The sequence below is a fragment of the Podarcis vaucheri genome (genome assembly GCF_965113315.1).
Source record: "Podarcis vaucheri genome assembly, chromosome: 14".
Taxonomy (NCBI): Eukaryota; Metazoa; Chordata; class Lepidosauria; order Squamata; family Lacertidae; genus Podarcis; species Podarcis vaucheri.
The window spans coordinates 3,564,517-3,585,863 of NC_138752.1; the positions used below are offsets into that span (position 1 = coordinate 3,564,517).

Below are 21,347 nucleotides of genomic sequence, written 5' to 3' on the forward strand. Positions count from 1 at the left end.
TAAACTCGCTGAATGTTAGAATGTCGAGGTTTGAGTAAGAAAGGGTTACAGCGAAATAAGATTAGATGAAGAAAAGAGTAAGAGGACAGAGGACCGACAGATGTACTTAGAGTTGCTAAAAACTTTTGGACATTGGGATGCAGAAAGGGGAGGTATGGGGAAGTCGGAGAAACACGGTTTATGAAAAAAGGTTATGAAACTATACGTGTTTGTATGTCTTTTTATATGTTTGTATTGTCCTAAAAAATCTGTAAAACCAATAAAAAAAATTTATAAAAAAAAAAACAAGATGTTGGTCATAATATTATGTTTGCTGACTGGGAACAGTTGTGGACCACCGGAATGAAATTTACGGCATGTAATGCCTTGAGAGAAAATATTATGAAAATGATATATAGGTGGTACATGACCCCAGTCAAGCTTGCAAAAATCTATCATTTGCCCGATAATAAATGTTGGAAATGTAAAGAAACTGAAAGTACATTCTTTCACCTTTGGTGGACGTGCCCAAGGATTAAGGCTTTCTGGGAGATGATATATAATGAACTGAAAAAGGTATTTAAATATACCTTCCTCAAGAAACCAGAGGCCTTTCTCCTGGGCATAGTCGGCCAATTGGTGCCAAAGAAGGATAGAACTTTTTTCATGTACGCTACAACAGCAGCAAGAATACTCATCGCAAAGTATTGGAAGACACAAGACCTACCCACTTTGGAAGAATGGCAGATGAAGCTGATTGACTGTATGGGACTTGCAGAAATGACTGGCAGAATCTGGGACCAGGGAGAAGAGTCGGCAGAAGAAGATTGGAAAAAATTTAAGGACTATTTACAAAAATATTGTAAAATTAAGGAATGTTGAATGATGCTGGATTGAAATTAAGTGGTTTCAAGCTGTAACTATGATAAAACGACTTTCTTTTTGTAAGCAAGAATTTAAAGCTACAATAATTTAAGATGTTGAGATAAGGATTTGCTGTATAAACAATTTAAACTGGGTATACAAGAAGGGGAGGTATGAGGAGGTCGGGGAAATAAGTTACAAGAAAATAAGTTGTGAAATTTAAGTGTTTTTAATATTTTTATGTTTGTTTTTTCTTTTGTCTGTAAAAAATTGGAAACTTTAATAAATATCTTTAAAAAAAAACAACAAGAGAGATTAGATTGGCTCAAAGTTTGTTATCCTTCTGCCGGCAAGCTAAGACCTCAGTGGCGTAGCGTGGGGGGTGCAGGGGGGGGCCGGCCGCACCGGGCGCAACATCTGGGGGTTAGGGGGCGCAAATCCACGGGTTATGGGGCGCAAATTACTTGCCTTGCCCCGGGTGCTGACAACCCACGCTACGCCACTGTAAGACCTTCCTGCTGCAGACGATGCTGATCACTTGGCTATCAGGCCAAACTGTTTTTCTAATGGGTCTTGATGTATTTTAACTACTGTTTTTAACTAGTTTTTTTAAAATAAATAAAAACTTTGTATTTGATAATACTACTTTAAAATGTTGGAAGCCACCTTGAATTCCAACCTGGGAGGAATGTGGGATATTTTATTTTGTTTATTTATTAAATTTCTATACCACCCTTCATCCTAGGATCACAGCGCAATTTACAACATAAAATTCAAAAATACATATCATAGTAACAAACAAAAACAATTACCCCCCACAGTTTAAAAGGCCACAGATTATTTTATTAGCCAAATATACACATGATATAAACTCATGAAATAGTAAGATTAATAATCATTTTCTAAAATGTCCACTCAGAAAACCAAAGCCCCAGAAGGCTCGCTATTACACACACCGTTCTTGGTTTTCATGATCTTCTTTGCTACCCTGAGCATGTCCTTTAACTCCTTGTCTCCTAAAGCTCTGATCTACATTTGGTTGTGCCAAGTAAGAGCTTGTTCCAGCACAACCAAAGAAGCAAACCATGGCATACACTAACTGGTATCCCAACCGGGTCTGCTATTGACCATTCATTGGCTCAGATGAGAACAAATGCACCTTTCCAAGCACTTGTAAATTAACCAACCATCATCTGCATGTCATTTAAGGTCAGGATCCCCACTATAAATATGCACAAAGAACCTCTCAGTTCCAAATCCAGGCCACAATTAGTTGCATAAAATATGTATGACTCCTCTCATCTGATTGAAGAAAGAGGTTCCCAGGTTTAATAGTAGACAAAGGAAAAGAACCACAGTAATCTGAAAATGGGTTCAGTTTCAGTCAAAACTTTTGTTATGGGTATCTTCCATATGTCTATAAAAATGAGTTATATCAAGTATACATTAAATAGGAACATGGGTATTCTCAGATAATACAGTGATTTGTACTAGTCCAAGCTTAGCTTAGAGATGATAGCTCTTACCTATAATTTTACCCATCTATGCATAAATGCAACCTCCTCTAACAGAGCCTGCATAAAAGTTTTAAACATAAAGGGTAGAATGTTAGCACATGAATCATTCCTAACTCAGAACAACCAAAGCAGTCATTGAACTTCCTGCACTGAACCACAAATGTAAGAAATTATTTTAGTGCTTAATATAGAACTAGACACATGCCATACCAATGCTTCTGAAATTAAACTCTCCTTTAAATGCAAGTGTACCATCTTGCATTTATGACCAACACATTTTTATTATAAATGTAAAAAAAAATAGCATCACAGAAACCAGGTTTCCTGAGGTTTGGGGTGGTTGAAAATATAGCATAACTCAACTGTATACATACTTCTAGAATACTGTGATTTGTGTTTGATGGTGCATCTAGCAACTGATGGGGAAGGAATATAAAAAGAGAGAACGTTCTAAATCTGTGCTTTTTAAAAACATACAACCCACAAAAACACTACCAAAAACTTACAGCAGTACAACTCCAACTTGGCTTAAAATTTCATGTTTTGGGGTTCAGTGTTTAACATACAGAAATCCACACTGTTGTTATGAATCTAGCACTACCATCTTGACAATGTGGGAAGAAAAGAGGGGTGAGAGAACAGTAAATAAAGGACATTTCGTTGAACCCACCCACACAACAGAAGGAAGTAGTGTGTGTGAAGAAAGGGCAACAAGAGATGAACATTTATTATCTGAATTTACAAAATGTTGCCTATCAAGACATTCTAACCAATTAACTAAACTACATACATCAGTTGGTTCTGCCCAATTACATTACGTCTTTGGGGGTAGGAGAACAGCGCATGTTAAAGAGGGACAGTGACTAACTCACTTCTGATCAGAACAGTAATACAAGCAAGCAGGATGTAACTAAACTTGCTGAGGTGTGTCAGCAGCAGAGTTTACATCTTTTCAAGATGTTAGCAAGGACAGTTGCAGAGTTCTGATAAAATGGGCAAATTTCAGAACGTTCATAGATAGAAAGTTAACGAAGTTTATTCTTCAAATATTCTGATTTAGAGATAGAGAACTAAGCATAGAATAAGTAATGGGATGTAGCTAGGACAAAATTAGAAGATCTAGCTGGGAACAATGCTACCTGCCTGCATCCTGAATTAGCTGATTAACTATGCATTCTGTACACTGGTTGTGAAAGATGAAACATGAAAAATAACTGAGGCCTCTTTTTGGCCAAAGTTTGTTAGGACTTTAGCAATAGCTTTCCCATGGAAATGCCACCCTAAATTTCTGCAGAATTCAATAGAAACTGTGTTGTTACAAGTCACAGTCAATATGCCTATTTCACTTCTATGCTGTCAGCAATATCAACTCACTGGAGGGTAAGCTCCTACTAACGATGACCAATTAAGTCTCATACCTACCATATTTTTTGCTCTATAAGACTCACCTTTTTCCTCCTAAAAAGTAAGGAGAAATGTGTGTGTGTCTTATGGAGTGAATGCAGGCTGCACAGCTATCCCAGAAGCCAGAACAGCAAGAGGGATCGCTGCTTTCGCTGTGCAGCGATCCCTCTTGCTGTTCTGGCTTCTGAGATTCAGAATATTTTTTTTCTTGTTTTCCTCCTCTAAAAACTAGGTGCGTCTTATGGTCTGGTGCGTCTTATAGAGCGAAAAATATGGTACTTCCTACAACTGGAGGGAAATGCCAAACTTACACTGTATTAATTTGCTGTCTGGAAAGTGAGGAGAAAATGGGGCTGAAGCATTAAAAACCTTCCTCATTGCTATGATATTCTTTCTAGTACAGACAAAAATGAAACGTGAACCTCGGGTGTGGTGGGCCAGTTATATCTGACTGACCGCTTCTGGGCCAAATTTAAAAAATTTACCCACCCACCAAGCACTTGACATTACAGGCAACCCCCGATTTGTGTGGGTGTTGCATTCTGGGTAACTGCATGCTCCACCCCACACAGCCACTGTTCTGCACCCTTTTCTGGCCACTTCTGTGTCACCGCAATGTTTGTGTGCAGAGTTGCAAGTCAATTGGACACAAGTAAATTGCTTGTTGCCTGTAAAGGTAAAAGGTAAATGACCCCTGAACCAAAGGTGACTATAGGGTTGCAGAGCTCATTTCGCTTCAGGCCAAGGGAGCCAGCGTTTGTCCAGACAGCTTTCCGAAGCCTCAAGGAGGCTTTGCTCTAGGAACACAAAGGGGTTTGCAGTGAAACCTCTGCTAAAATTGAATTTTTCTCCTCCACTGCAGCTGGTTTCACTGCACACTCTTTCAAGATCCTGGAGCAAGGTAAGTTGCACTGCCCATAAGGAAGGGATGGGGGGGGGGGGAGAACGTGCCATACTCCAACAAAGAAGGGCCTAGCAGGCCAATCTGGGATTCATGGAGGGCCAATGTTACCTGCCCACAAGCTGGACATTCCCCTACCCCTGTTGCGGCTGCATTCAACAGGATAGAGAACTATCACACAGAGGTGTAGCTCCTTTTTCCTCCTCTAACAGGGAAGTAAGACACTGTTGTACTCTGGACACACTCCCACTATACAGAGAATGCAAAATATTCACTATATATCCTAACAGTATATCAATCTTCAGTCCCCCCACACTTAAATTCTCTGTTTTCTGATGTGACATTCTAATTCCTCTTTAGTCAGACTGTCCTTTGCAGAATCAGCTGGCCTCAATAATGACTCATTCTTCAGCCCACATCAGCAACTGCCTCCCATGTTGCTTGCAGTTTTAGAATGTTTCACAAAAATATTCCATGGGTCAAAGCTTCAGTGAAAACACACACCGAAAGTTATGCTGTTATTTTAATTGGAAAACTGAATTCTGATAACTTGGATCTGAGGCACTTTTAAGCTTGTAAGCAGAGGAGGTTGCTTTATCTGTTTGCAATGTATGCTTAAATAATCTGGGAACAGCTCCCGGGGGGAAGGGGGGCCAGTGTGCCGCCTCCTGTATTATATTTATTTATGTTCTCTGCAGTTCATGACAACTATTCCTACCCTGCAAGTAGGTTGAAACAGCAAGTCCGTTGCCAAGTGTGGAGAAATCTCAAATACCAATAAATCATGAAGTGTGGAAAACTAAGCTTTGTGCAACGACTATGGTAGAATGCAGTTGAGCTGCGTGCAGGACAAGCCAGCATCTCTCTGTGCTTCTGACTGATAAAAGAAAGACCCATTGGGCTGTAAACCAAAGTTCAGCACAGAATTAGTCAAATTAAGAGACCATCGTTACTTTAGAATACTATACCCACAGATGGGGCACTGCCAGTTATCTTTTACAGATTTAATAGTTACATGTTTTATACAGAGTTTTAGACAATTCAGTGGCGGTCCTGGACTGAGTGCATGTCACTGGTACTGTACAGACAACATAGGAACAACATCATTGGAAGCTGCCTTCAACTGAAGCAGACTACTGGTCCAGCTAGCTCAGTATTGTTCAGAACGACAGGCAGCTGCTCTCTACAGTTTCAGAAAGGATGCATTTCCAGCCCCTTCTGCAGACTGAACCTGGGACCATTTACATACAGGTGCTCTACCATGAATTTCTGGCCCCTTCCCACACAATACATGAGCAGCAAATACGGATCTAAACTCTATGTGCAAATCTACATGAGCCCCATTGTATTTTAAACTTAGAGAGGTCAATGAACACATATCTTATTTTAATGATTTGACTTTTGCACAGCTTCGAAAAGCTTTTACAGAGCTACGACTAAATACAATAAGCTCTGCTTATAGAGATGGGAGACACAGAGGCATACAAAAAAACGAACGTGTTTGCATTAGGGGATGTTCTGAAGTAGAGGACCTTATGCATTATATCTTGCACTGTTCGTTATATAATGACGCAAGGAAAAGATTTTTGGTACCTCTAATGACAGGGTCCCCTGACCAGAACCCCCTTGACATGATGTTATATCTCCTTGCAGGCACAGATAAGTATGTGACCTGGCGGGTAGCACTTTTTGCAACTGCTGCTAGGAAAATTAGAGCAAATTATATAGCCAAGGTAGCCATTAACTGTAAAGGAGATGAATTTATTTGATCCTATCTATCTACCTCAGGCTATGCTCTATCTTTGTCACCACACTCTGACTATAAATTGCACACTGTATTAATTGATACTGTTTTTAACATTAGTGACCATGTGATGATTTTATCTTATTGTTTAATGTTTTTATTTGTACATTGGGGTAATTTTATAGCTTTGTTTAGAGTACGTAATGTTTTAATAATACAAATGTTTTAAGTCTTTTTTTACCAATTCAGTATATTTTCTTTTAATTGTCAAATAATTCTGTGTACATTGCGGCAGCCTTTGGCTGTGTGCAATAAAACTGACTGAGACTGAGACTATACCACCCTTTGTATCGTGATACCTGAAGAGAGCTAATTTTGCCATTATTAAGAAAATTACCTGGCCGCTCTGAAGAAACCTATATTAAATACTTTCTTGCCGACAACTATCTGAATATCACCAGGCCTGTCACAAAATTCTGTTCTATGGCAACAAGGACAAGATAGTGTGGTGACAGTGATGGCTGACGAATGAGCACTGATTTTAAACTTTGGAACACAAATTTTAGTTGAAGGAGTGTTATTTTTTAACATAAACATGTTTATAGGGAATTTTTAATTACATCCGCCACTTGATGCTGATGAAGCGTACGTTGCTGCTGTTAATTTTGCTGTCTGGTCTTTGACCACAATAAAGATTGATCAGTTTCTGCCCTTATGGATAATAGACTTTAATAGCAAAGTTGAGGGTTATAAGGCATCCTTCTTTTAACAATATGTACTGAGCTAGGTCAGCATCTCTTAAAATCTAGGGGTTGAGTCATGACTTTTAAATGTGGTTAAAAATGCATTTTAGTACACACTCTGAAAGCCTAACTTATTTACTGAGAGATTCACATAATTTTACGTGTTTTCTGCAATTACCTTTAAAGTAAAACAAATAGGGATTGCAATAGATTCTCTCCTCTTACTGGGTGAGTTACATATTTGCTCTCTCATTAAGCAGAGGCTGTTAGATCATGAAGACTATCCTATTCAGCCCTCTGTATGTACATCTGCTTACTCAGGTTTGCAGCCTTGTCATGGAAAGATACCCCACTACTTTTATAATTTAGACACCCCTTTGTATCATAAAGCTTTTTTTGTTAGCCCATTCAAACACCCCCCCTTTGTACTGTCTGGAACGTTCCAAAAAATACCCTTCCAGAATAGACTTTGCTCTTGTGGTATGAATACACCAGATACAATATACAGTGGTACCCCGCAAGACGAACGCCTCGCAAGACGGAAAACCCGCTAGACGAAAGGATTTTCCGTTTTGGAGGCGCTTCGCAAAACGAATTTCCCTATGGGCTTACTTTGCAAGACGACAGCCCATAGGGAAATCTCCGGGACAGCGGGGAAGCGCAGCGCGTCTTCCCCACTGTCCTCGGACCTCCTCCGAAGCCTGGCGGCGGGGCGGGAACACCTCCCACCGCCGCCCGGCTTCGGAATGATGCTCCGAAGCCGGGTGGCGGGGCCGCGAAGCCTGGGCGCGCTGATCTTCGGCTTCGGCATGCTGGCAACTCTCCGCAAGCAGCGGGAGAGGTCCACGAAGCCTGTCCAGGACAGCTTTTGAAGGCAGGGGGGGAGCAAAGACTTTCGCCCCCCGCCCGCCTTCAGAAGAGGTCCAGGACCTCTTCTGAAGGCTGGCGGGGGGCAAAAGTCTTTGTCCCCCCTGCCTGCCTTCCCAGGGGCTTTTAAATCGCCCCGGACAGCGGAGAAGTCCTCCGCTGTCCCGGGGCGATTTTAAAATGCCGCCCGCCAGCATTTTAAGATCGCCCCGGACAGCGGAGAAGTCCTCCGCTGTCCCGGGGTTTTTTAAAATGCTGGGGGTGGGAAGAAAAGCCCTTGCCCCCCCCCCGCCCTCAGAAGAGGTCGGGGACAGACTGTCCCCGGACCTAGTCTGAAGGCGGTTTCCATAGGAACGCATTAATTGATTTTCAATGCATTCCTATGGGAAACCGTGCATCGCAAGACGAAAAACTCGCAAGACGAAGAGACTTGCAGAACGAATTAATTTCGTCTTGCGAGGCACCACTGTACCATATAATTTTGGGTTGCCCTCTCTTCAACATTATTCAGGATATTTAGCCAAGATTTTTAAAGTCAAATTTAAAACTACTTGATTTTACTTTATGGTGGCTACTGAGTCTTTTATACGTCTTATATGTTTAGTATGTCTGGGTTACCAATGTTTCATGCATGATTTCTCTCTCTTATGATTTTATTGTCTAAATTATGCCAATAAAGGCTGAATGAATGTTTGAATAAAACAAACAAATAAAAAGTATTGCTGAATTTTTTAAAAATGCAACTAGACATACTATTTTAGTGCTCAGGTTGGGGCAAATAGCCTTTTTACCCCAGTTTCTAACACCGAGTAGAACAGGATCAGATGTCAGAATAAGGAAGAGGTATCTTAAAGATTGACAAACATGTTCCTGCATATACCCATATGGGCCCCAAAACACAGCAACAGAAAGAATGCTTACCTGGCAAAAGAACTGGCTCCAATTTTTTAAGTCTAGGCTCCGGTGCTATCTTGTCTTCAGTCTGAAACACAATAGTGATAAAAGAGAGATGTAATATACATGAACTAATCTAAATTGCTTGTAGAATCCTAGTCTGAAATACAGTACATATTCTAACCTAACCCATAGCTCTCTCTCGTTCTGTGTGTGCGCGTGCAGAAAGATGAAAAGGACCAAGAGAGACAGCAAATGAAGAGAAGGAGAGGGGATATTAAAGAAAGATAAAAGAAACAAAGGTAGCCGCTCTTAGCTCTCAATTTGAGACTGTTATGGCACAGACATAACTGTCTGTAGCAAATACAGTGCATGACCGCTGCTGTATAAACACTATGCTTTCAACAAGGCTGGCAACTATCTGCAGTATCAGAACAACTGGCTTCTATGCAAGTGGGTTAATATGGGAAGTAAAGTCTTATCAACTTTGCATGTGCAACTGCACATGCTGCAACTGTGAGAAACCCTCCTGGACACCTTGCTGCAGCATAAAGCATGCCATGAAGATTTAAAAAAAACTTTCTCAGGCATAAGAAGAGGGTGTAAGCCCTTTGGAACAGCCTCACTTTTACTGGGATTTTTTGGCATGCTGTTTTTAGTCACATGTTCTATTTCTTTGCATTTTCTTCCACAGTTCTTACAAGGATTTTAAAAAATCTATCTTTTAAAAAAGCTTAATTCCAAAACTGAGTAAAAATGTAAGCAAATGCATTTCAATTGTGCTTGGCCAAAAGGAAAACAAATAATTTTGATTAGCAACACAATGGAGAAAAGAAGAAGCTTTATGTCAAGAAGTGGGACACAGATTTTTTTTTTTAAAAAAAGTAATTACGATGGTTAACCTTGATCCAGGAATGGGTAATTGGCAGAATTCAATTTTTTGTGATATCAGGGGAGTTTTCATCAGAAGCTCTGCCACAGCAACATGGTGTTGTCACATGGTGCAAAATTAGAAACAATATTCCACAAGATCTATCATCTGCCAGGAAGAGATGGCATCATGAGAGTGAGTTCCAGGGAATGGCATTGCTATGTGTACCATACAATTCAGAGGCAGCATGCAACTGAATGCCATTTGCGGGAAAACAATAGAAAAAGGGGGCTATTGCCTTCATGCTCCAAACTACAAGAAAGAAGATTCCACCTAAACATTAGGAAGAACTTCCTGACAGTAAGAGCTGTTCGACCGTGGAATTTGCTGCCAAGGAGTGTGGTGGAGTCTCCTTCTTTGGAGGTCTTTAAGCAGAGGCTTGACAACCATATGTCAGGAGTGCTCTGATGGTGTTTCCTGCTTGGCAGGGGGTTGGACTCGATGGCCCTTGTGGCCTCTTCCAACTCTATAATTCTATGCTGGGGGGGGGGGCGCTTCCCAGATCATCTGGTTGAACTAAGTTGAACTACACTGGCCTTTTGTCTCATGCAACAGAACTCATGAGACAGAGGCAGATGAAGCACACTGCCAGGGCCCTCTCTATGTGATAGAGGCAAGGGAGCTAACATCCCCTCCCTGTTGAAGACTTTGGTTCACTCCTAAGGGTGGGAAAGTAGGTAAGCAGGTTTGACAGACGTATGTGTCAGCTTTTCTTTTTCCATTCATTTTCTGGTTGTGTCCATCCATGCATGTATGAAACAGGACTCACCCTATTTAAAAATGAGCAACCCCCACCCCAAGGGTTTTTTCTTTACTCACCAATTTATCTGATGTTACGTTGAAAAAATAGTAACTTCTCCCAGCCCTTTAATTTCACTAACCAACACCTTTTTGCTTCAGGAAGTCAACTTTTAAGTTTAATGGCAAATCAGTTTTGAAAGCAGGGTATTTCACATTTGCTAAAAAGCTCCTGTTTAAAATACAGTTTAAATTGGCTGTATCAGAGTTAGGTAAAGGTAAAGGTAAAGGTACCCCTGCCCGAGCGGGCCAGTCTTGACAGACTCTGGGGTTTGTGCGCCCATCTCACATCTATTGGCCGGGGGCCAGCGCTGTCCGGGGACACTTCCGGGTCACGTGGCCAGTGTGACAACGCTGCTCTGGCGAGCCAGAGCCGCACACGGAACGCCGTTTACCTTCCCGCTGGTAAGCGGTACCTATTTATCTACTTGCCCCCGGGGGTGCTTTCGAACTGCTAGGTGGGCAGGCGCTGGGACCGAGCAGCGGGAGCGCACCCCGCCGCGGGGATTCGAACCGCCGACCTTTCGATCGGCAAGCCCTAGGCGCTGAGGCTTTAGCCCACAGCGCCACCCGCGTCCCTGTATCAGAGTTAGATGTACCAAAAAAATTAACCTCAGATCTCTCAGTAACATGAATCAAGTAGCATTTTAACTTTAATCCTTCAAACAGGAATTTTAAAAAGAAAAAAAATCAGGCTAGTTTTTTATATAATAATAAAAAATAAGAAAATAATAATAATAATAATAATAATAATAATAATAATAACAACTATTATTACTATTAGGCAGCAGCCAATCTGACTGGGTTGCCCCAGCCCCTCCCAACAAACAAACAAAACCAGTGGTGCCCCGCAAGACGAATGCCTCGCAAGACAAAAAACTCGCTAGACGAAAGGGTTTTTCGGTTTTGCGTTGCTTTGCTAGACGAATTTCCCTATGGGCTTGCTTCGCAAGACGAAAACGTCTTGCGCTTTTTTCTTAAAGCCGCTTGAAGAGGCGCAGTTGCGACGGACCGTGCTTCGCAAGACGAAAAACATCGCAAGACGAAAAGACTCGCGGAACGAATTATTTTTGTCTTGTGAGGCACCACTGTAGTAAAAGCACAATACAACATCACACTAAAGACTTCCCTGAACAGGGCTGCTTTCAGATGTCTTTTAAAAATCACATAGCTGTTTATCTGTTCGACATCTAGTGGGAAGACGGGAGCGACTCCCCAAAAAGCCTTCTGCCTGGTTCAGTGTAACCTCACTTCTCACTTCAGAGCTGGATCTCAGTGTCCAGGCTGAAGTTCATTTAACGAACAGCTAAATTTAAAAATAAGTAAGAAATACAAGATACAAGCAATGTTATACTCAAATTGTTGTACTTTGAAGGCAATTTAAAGTAGCTCCAGGGTTGATATTTTTTGTCTTGCTAGAGTGTGTGCCTTCAGCACTTAACAGGTGCAGGTTTTATTCAACTTCAAGATACTGTGATATAAAATTGTGTACCTGTTGAGCTATTAACAGCAAGTAGTTGCTAACAGCAAAGAATGTCTAATGATAAAAAGGTGATTAAAGTAATCCCTATAAACATATTAACCATTCCTCCAAGTTATGAACTGGACATTTAAAAGCAGGGATAGTCTGAGGAGAGCCAGACAACTCTATTTCTTGTTGTAACACTGAAATACAAATTTTGCCAAGCATATAAGAAGGCCACATATTTAAACTAGTTGCCAAATAATGGGGAAAGGGAAATATGCAAAGAGGCATTATACACAAAAAGAGGTGACAAAGAATCATAGAAGTGTAGAGCTGCAAGGGACCCCAAGGGTCATCTAGTCCAATCCCCTGCAATACAGGAATCTCAGCTAAAGCATCCATGACAGAGGGCCATCCAACCTCTGCTTAAAAACTTCCAAGGAAGGAGAGTCCACAACCTCCCTCGGGAATCTGTCAAACAGCTCTTAACTAACAGAATTTCCCCCCATAGATTTAGTTGGAATCTCCTTTCTTGCAACTTTAAGCCATTGGTTTGGGCCCTACCCTCCAGAGCAGAAGAAAACAAGCTTGTTCCCACTTCCATGTGACAGCCCTTGAGATATCTGAAGATGGCTATTGTATCTCCTCTCAGTCTCCTATTTTTCAGGCTAAACACACCCAGCTCCTTCAAGCTCTCCTTGTATCGCTTAGTTTCCAGACCCTTGATTATCTTGGTCACCCTCCTCTGCACATGTTTGAGCTTGTCAATATCCTTCTTAAATTGTGGTGCCCGGAATTGGACACAGTAGTCCAGGTGTGGTCTGACCAAGGCAGAATAGAGTGGTACTATTACTTACCTTGTTCTGGACACTATAATTCTGTTTATGCAGTCTAGAACAGCATTAGCTTTTTTGCTGCTGCATCACACTGCAGTCCACCAAGACCCCTAGATACTTTTCACATGTACTACTAGCAAGACAGGTGTCTTCCTACCCAAGAGCTGAACCTGACATTTGTTCCTATTGAAATTTATTTTGTTAGTGTCACCTCTCCAATCTGTTAAGGTCATTCTGATTCCAGATTCTGTCTTCTGTGGCATTAGCTCCCCCATCCCAATTTGATGTCTTCTGGAAATTTGATGAACATCCCCTCAATTCCTTCATTCAAGTCGTTTATAAAGATGTTGAACAACAACAGGCCCAGGACAGAACCCTGTGGCACCCCACTTGTCACTTTTTCCAGGGTGACGAGGAACCATTAATGAGTACTCTTTGGGTCTGGTCAATCAATCAGCTACAAATCCACCTAACAGTTACCTTGTTCAACCCTCATTTTACCAGCTTCCTCACAAAAAATATCTAATAGGGGATTTTGTCAAAAGCCTGACTGAAATCAAGATACCATATTTCCACAGCATTTCCCTGATCCACCAAGCTTGTAATTCCATCAAAAAAAAGAAATGAGATTCATCTAACGTGACTTGTTTTTGAGAAACACATGCTGGGTTTTAGTAATTAAAGCCTCCTTTTCTATGTGCTCACGGATTGTTGAATTATCAGTTCTAGGACCTTTCCTGGACTTGATGTCAAGCTCACTAGTCAATAGTTACTGGGTTTCCCCCCGCCATTTTGAAGATAGGAACAACACCTCCAGTCTGCTGGGACATCACTTCTTTTCCAAGAATTCTCAAAGATTAAAGTCTGTGTTCATTCTGAGCTTCAGTCTGCCTGACCCTGCAACTGTTGGCTCCTTGTCAGTGCTCAAAATTAGCCAGACACCAGGTGCATTTTGCACCTGGCTATTGACCATTTGCAACCAAGTGAAGATGCCTGGGTGCCAGGATGGCACCTGACATCTCTACCATCTGGTGGTGCATGTCTAGGGATCATTGGATCTTGACTGTTTTCACACCATATCCTGTAGAATTCTATCCGTTATATTTTACATGCACAATCAGAATGAATTTCATGAACCAAAATGCTTTTTCTGTAAAGCCTGAGCAAGAGCAGTGTTGTAGCTTGTCTTCACTTACTCCACGGCCGTGCTCAAAGTTGTGAAGAATATTCTTACATTGTGAATGGGATTGTCACCATTAAGAAAAAGAGGTGGGAATATATGTGGACTGTCCCTGGATAAAGTGATTTTTCTTCTTTCAGTTCTCAAAGTTCTTAACCTAGTTCAAGGTTGTCACCTGAACTAGCCAGATGTTTAACTGATAATCAAGCACAGCCAGTGCATTATTTGAAAAACAAGACTTTAGAGCCGTCCTGCTCAAAAATTGTAACTAGACATTCCATTTTGGCGACTGTAACCTTGGTTTAAGGAGCCATTTGGCTGCTGTCCCATTTCACTAACTACAGGAGAAAATTGGAGCTTTACAGAAAAGAAAGAAGTTAGTTGTGATTTTTAGAGAATGTGTTATTCTGCCACTTTCATGGGGATGATACAGAACCAACAATCCTATTTTTCTTCCAAATTTGGCATGATTTTAGTACTGTATTGCTTGAATTAAGAGTTTTCCATCAAGCTCTGTATATATTTCAGAAACATTGTATTTAAAATTATTAGCACAATTCTTCTTGGAATCTCCACAGCCCACTTTCTGGGAAAGTGGGACTGTGATACAGTGGTACTTCGGTTTAAGAACAGTCCAGTTTAAGAACAATTTGGTTTATGAACTCTGCAAAACCGCAAATAGTGTCTTGGTTTGTGAACTTTACCTCTGTCTAAGAACGGAATCCAAACGGTGGAAGGGCACCGCCGGCGGGAGGCCTCATCAGGGAAAGCGTGCCTTGGTTTAAGAATGGTTTCAGTTTAAGAACGGACTTCTGGAACGGATTAAGTTTGTAAACCGAGGTACCACTGTACTTTGATCCTTCAGGCTATTAACAACAAGCCCACACAGACTGAACACAATGGAGCTTGCTTCTGAGGAAACAGTAAAACAAACTGCATGCCTCACACAAGGCCATTCTATGCATGCCTATGCAGACTCAAACCCCAATGGGGCTTATTCCAAGAAGAGGCATGTGTAGGATAGCATTCTTTACCAGAAAGCAATCCTAAACACGTTAACGCAAAAGTCAATCCCACAAGACTGCAAGCTGGTTTCCTAGACACACTTTCCTCAAAAGTTAAGTTGCACTAAGGGAAAGGAGGGAAGTGGGCGCTTTGCAAAGTAATGCATTAGGACTGCAAGGGGACAGCCCTGCTCCAGGACACGTTTCCCCAGAAATCAGCCCGTGGAGTTGACTTGCTGCCAAGGAAGCTTCCATACGTGCAGAGAATGCTGCTGCACTGGAGCCTCTCCCACCTGCTACATTTCTGCAATATTAAGTTGTTTATTATTTACTATTATTATTATTAAACTTGTGCATTACTCAGTGTTTCCTCAAGTCCCACCAAGCAAAGACAGGAGCGGGTGACTTCAGCTGTAAAAAAGCCCAAACCAAATCATGAAACCCACTGAAACAAGTCCCCCGGAGCTCAGTTCGAATTGCACTTATTGTTATTGTGCGACATCGAAACACGCGCATGCATGAATCTAGGCTTCCTATTATCATCGCTGTTATTTCTTGGATTTGCAGACGGTCCGTCATCCGCTTAGGACCCCCCCCCCCGCAAGACACAAGGGCTGCGCTCTTCTACTACGGGGCCCCGCGGAGGTGGAGGGGGAGCCCTCGCTCCTGCCCGAGACTCGCGGGGCAGCCCAGCGTGCAGCAGCGGCAGCAGGAGGGCGAGGGCGGCGGCGGCGGCGGTTCCCTCCAGCTCGAGCCGGAGCTCCGAAAGGGGCTTCCTCGCACCTCACAGCCGAAGGGACTCCGGAGGGGGAAACAGCCGCCGCCCGGGCGCGCGCGCCTTACCTGAGGCAAGAGGTAGGACTTGAAGGTGGCCTTGGGGGGCTTGAGAGGAAACATGACCGAGCCAGGCCGACCCCGCTCGCCGCTCGCTCGCTCGCTCCTTCTCCCTCGGAGCTCCGGGCTCGCCTCTTGGCCCCACCTCACGCCCGCGGCGGCGGCGGCGGCTACTACGCCGGAGAAGCCACGCCCCCGGCGTCACGCGCTCGCGCTCCCTCCGCTGCCGTCGTCGCGTCGGCTGCCGCTGCTTGCTCCTCCCTCCCCCCTGACTCCGCCTCCGCCATCCTCACGCCGCTCTGAAGGCTACCAAGGCGGGAGTTAGAGGCTCCGCGGCGCCCCGCCCCGGAAGGGGAGGAGCCGCAGCTCACGGGGAAGGCCAATAGCACGAGCCAGACGCCGAGGGGCGGGGCGTGAGGGGGAGGGCGGGCAGCCGCTTCTTCTCCTCCCACCCCGCCCTCCCTCTCGCCTCTCGTCTCCTAGCAACGCTCGTTGTGAAAGGAGGGAGGTGTCGGACGGTGGGGCGGAGGGTCAAACGCGGTCGCTCCGCGAGAACGGAGGCCTTCCCCACCCGGGCGAGGCCAGCGGCCCTTCCCCGAGGCGTCGGTAGGGCTTCCTTTTAATTTTTTTAAAAAATAAAGGCAAACATTTATTGAATAAATAATCGTGAGGTTTTTTTCCTTTTCAATCGAGGCAGACATTGCTAAGGCACGCATGCATTGAATTTAGGGTTTTTTATTTTCAACTATTTTAATTTTTTAGGGCAAACATTTGTTGAACCAAATAATCATAAGGGTTTTATATTTTCCATTATTTCATTTTTATAGGCAGCCATTTATTGAATTACATGGTCGTAAAAGACATTATTTTTATTCATCAAATAAATTAAACCTTAACAAAATGCATTAAACATTTTAAATCCATCGATGATATGTTTTATTATTCCATAATTTAAGGGGGAAATGTATCCAGAAAATAAAGCAAGTTTCTGCCTCCTCAGTTGGGGGCAGGGCTGCCTGCCAGCTCCCCTCTAGTCCACTGTGTAGGGTTTATTTCGTAGCCTAGGAGGTCACACTCCCAGTGTTTTTTGATTGCGTTGAGGGGGCTTGTTGGATTCTGGGGCAGCATTCTGTATATTGTGGATACAGTGGAACCTCCATTTTTGAACATAATCCGTTCCAGAAGTTCGTTCAACTTCCAAAAAGGTCGAAAACCGAGGATCAACGGGCTGGCTGCAAAGTCAATGGGAAAAAATGAAAAACGTGCCTCAGAAGCTGTTCAACTTCCGGGGCAAGTTTGAAAACTGAAGCATTCACTTCCAGGTTTTCGGAAGCATTCGGCTTCCAAAACATTTGGCAGTCGAGACGTTCGGAAACCGAGGTTTGACTGTACCAGCCCCTCGCCGTGTCCCTCTGCTGTTCGGAGGAGGTTTTCTGCGGTGGTCAAGGGCCCAGTGGCAGCTGATTTAACTGCTGGGTTGTCTTAAGAAGGCGTGCAGTTGGTGGTGTGTTAGCCAGGGTATTTGGGTGTCCCTTAGTTTGTGTAAACCTGTTCAGCGTTGTGGGGATTTTCCTTTGTTTTGGAGGAATGGGAATGCTGTGATGGGGGTGTTTTTGAATACAGTGGTGCCTCGCAAGACGAAAAGAATCCGTTCCGCGAGTATCTTCCTCTTGTGGTTTTTTCGTCTTGCGAAGCAAGCCCATTAGCGGCTTAGCGGATCAGCTGATAAGCGGCTTAGCGGATCAGCTGATAAGCGGCTTAGCGGATCAGCTGATAAGCGGCTTAGCGGCTTGGGAAAAGGGGGGAAAGGAAAAAAACCAGCAGGAACTCGCAAGACATTGTCGTCTTGCGAAGCAAGCCCATAGGAAATTCGTTTTGCGAAGCACCTCCAAAATGGAAAACCCTTTCGTCTAGCGGGTTTTCCGTCTTGCGAGGCATTCGTCTTGCGGGGCACCACTGTATCCACTTTATCCTCCCAGGAGTTCAGAACTTTGTCTCTCTCACAGTGGACTCATTGTTTTATCCCATCCTCTAAAATGTATGGGATTATGTGGTGCACTTGGTTGGCAATGTAGTTCTATGCTGGGAATTCCCCATCTTCCTTCTGAGGAAAGGAGATGCAGATATTTGGAGCTTATTCTTGGCTTTTTGTGCGAGAAAATAAACGAGTGTAGTTTTTTTCTACCATCTACAGAGTTGGGTTGGGGGAATCCAGATTGGGAAGGTTTGGAATAGGTAGGTTAAATTTGGAGTGTGATCATTATGATCATGGCTATTTTGTCTGAGAGGGTGAAGTTGGTGTTGTTCCATTTCCTGAAGTCTTTGTTAATTTCTCGCCACAGGGGCTTGTAATTGTGGATGTATAGTTTGTTGAGGTTTTTGGTTATATGTACCCCTAAGTATCTGAATTCAGTGCAACAAAAATTTATCTTTGTGATGTGAATTTTCAAACATTAGAGAAGCAAAATGAAACAAAATTCCCTTTACTACCTTTTTATTCATTTCTTTTATTACATTTATGTTTATTGAGGAAAGTGTAAAGATTAGAAATGCCAAAATTAGACATTTATTTTCTTGAATTTCTTGAATTTACTGGTATGTGTTGTTTTTGTAGTGTTAAGACAAATATTGGCTTCAAAAGCAGTGCACTTTCAGGTTGCTTATTAGTCAGTATGAACACAGCGGATAGCACAGAATTCACCCCTCTGTTTAACGGTTAACTGGAGGTCTCCTTGGATTAAACTTCGGCATATAGGCCACATTTCACCTTCATCCTGTGTTTTCTCATTAAGAGTTTTTGTTTAACAGTTTTAAACACACAGCGGTAAATTATCCCTTTCCCAGTTTCTCCAACCTTTGCCCTTTTAGGCTTCAAACCTTTTTTATTTTAGGGGAGAAAACTATCTCTGGAAGAATGCTGGCTGTTGTGATCCTCATTCCACAGAAAAGAATTACCAGAGCCTTTCCAGAGTAGCATGCGGGGAAGCATTTTTCTTATGGCTGTACTTCACAAAGTGTGGGAGGGGACATGGCAGAAAACACTGGCTGGGTGTTTGCATGCCTGGGTGAGGGTAAGGCATTTTCTTCCTAGCTAAACATAACTTGTGCTTAATAGTCAGTTCTACTACAGTGGTACCTCGGGTTACATATGCTTCAGGTTACATATGCTTCAGGTTACAGACTCCGCTAACCCAGAAATAGTACCTCGGATTAAGAACTTTGCTTCAGGATAAGAACAGAAATCGTGCTCCGGCAGCAGCGGGAGGCCCCATTAGCTAACGTGGTGCTTCGGATTAAGAACAGTTTCAGGTTAAGAACGGACCTCCGGAACGAATTAAGTACGTAACCAGAGGTACCACTGTATTAAGCAGATGAAGGCAATGACCTCAGGTGGCAGATGCTGTGTTTGGCAGCCACTACCCCTTGCTCCTTTAGTTCCTGTAAGCTAGCCTGCTGTGCTTAGGTACAGTGAAAGAAGAACTCCCATCACCACTGTTAAATTCTACCAGTTTGGCCAGATTCTGTTTGTGCATTGGGGAGAGAGCAATGTCTTCCCTGCCACAATGGGAGCTTCCATGCCCTCTCCTTCCTCCTTCCTCACCTATTTTTAGCCTGAAGCCTGGAGAACTTTGATATATTTTTCCATATACTCTTTTATCTTCCTTCCCTTCAACATCTAGTTAAGAAAACAAAGTGAGTTGTGATTTTCCATGACAAATTTTTAAAAACAAAATGTGAATTTATTAAGATGCTATTACATTTTAAAATACAGTCCTTACTTAATATATATTTTTTGTTTAAAATGCTTCACACAAAAATACAAAGATAAGAAAAGGTGTCATTTCAGAGAGTTCCATATTATTCTTGGATTAACTTGTATGACAATCATTTCAGTACCAGAAACAAAGGATCAAGGCTTAGTTAACACATCACTTCATAATGATGCTGCTGGGTTTGGGGTTTTGTTTTGTTTGTTTTTTGCTGATGGAATACAGGCATACAATGAAAGGCATCTGCATATTATATCAAATAGCATCACCAGACATGCAATGCCAAATGATCATGTAATTGCACAAAACTGTTATGCAAAAGTAAACTGTGAATGGCAAGGCTACCAAATTCTATTACATCTCATTGTTGTAATCATGACGTTGTAAACAACTTCTGAGATAATGCTTAAAAAGGAGTCTCAAAGAAAGCCTTTGCTTCACTATACCAGTGGGGTGTGGGTGTAGGTATGTGAAGCCAGTTTCTGGATTCCATTGTGAGCACACTCTCTAACAGCCTGCCCTGACCTGATACCCTCCAGTTGCTCTGATGGATGTTGTAGTCCAAAACACCTGGAGGGCGCCAGATTGGGGAAGCTTTCCCTTTCATGTGTCTGGGTTCCTATTTTTGTCTTTTTGCTTTTTCTGCTGGGGAAGAAGGGGCTTGCAGATTGACTTGCCTCCTTAGGGGAATCAAAATGCTAAGTGTAGGGAGGAGACACAGAGTGACCACCAAAAAAAACCCCTTGGTCCGTGGGAAAGAGGGATTCTGCATACAAAGCAACTCAGGATCCCGCTGTAATACTTTTAAGCTTATTGTACGTAATAGGACTACCAGGAGTTAAACATAAACCTTTGACCTCTGTGAAAAATTAACTTTTCCACCCCAATAGCTGAAATCCTCTTTTACTTAGGTAATGTGCTTAATGGTTTGATTAAAAAGAAAAAAACCTCCACCTTTGCAGGGGGGAAAGCAGCCTCCTGGAAAGAACAGGAAGAACTTCCGTTACTCATAATAGAATGCTGTTCACAAAATGAAATAAATTATCATATATTATTTAGTTGTAATGCTACAAAGCTAACCTTTGGATAAGTAACTGTGCTGTTCTGTGCTGAAGTTCAGGAGGCTACAGGATTCAGTGGCCACTGTGCTACACCAGCAATATGCCCGTGTAGGAGCACATCCAACTCAGTCCCAGTGCACAACTTTGAGACTACAGGGTGCATATATGTGCACCTTTCATGGAAGACTCCTGCAAGCTCTGCTAAGACAAGGGAGAAATAAAAATCAATTTTTTTAAAAAAAAAAGTAAGGTTTTTAAATTTAAGAAAAATAGATCAGATTTTCAAATTTTTAAATCTGGTTTTAGTTGTTGTTTATTCATTGTTAAATGCTAAGTTTCTCTTAGAAATAACAATATGAATATGAAATAATCTAGATTTTAGCATGTTGGTTCTACAGTGTATGTGCAAATTGAATCAATGTCTCTAGCAGCTGTAGTAAATTAAAGGCTTTTCTCCATAAATGAAGAGTGCTTCCAGACAAGGGTTTATTGTGGGATTAGTGTTATCTTGCATGCACGTTTTTCTCAGCGTCCACATGAACATCATTGCCAGCC

At 42.5% G+C, this 21,347-nt stretch overlaps 1 protein-coding gene across 3 annotated transcripts in view; it reads right to left on the reverse strand.

Moving 5' to 3' along the window:
• The window catches only part of MTMR10 (myotubularin related protein 10), a 61,765-nt gene extending 45,656 nt beyond the window's left edge, over positions 1 to 16,109 (reverse strand). The window contains exons 1-2 of one of the 3 annotated variants that reach the window (XM_082198039.1): positions 15,971 to 16,109; positions 8,941 to 9,001 (exon numbers count right to left, since the gene is read on the reverse strand). In XM_082198039.1, coding sequence (XP_082054165.1) covers positions 8,941 to 9,001; positions 15,971 to 16,024 — 115 coding nt within the window. In that variant the 5' untranslated portion in view covers positions 16,025 to 16,109. Of the gene's footprint in view, positions 1 to 8,940; positions 9,002 to 9,815; positions 9,888 to 15,970 lie in introns of those variants that run through there. The other 2 variants (XM_082198040.1, XM_082198041.1) reach the window with 2 other exon arrangements.
• Between the last annotated feature and the right edge of the window lie 5,238 nt (positions 16,110 to 21,347).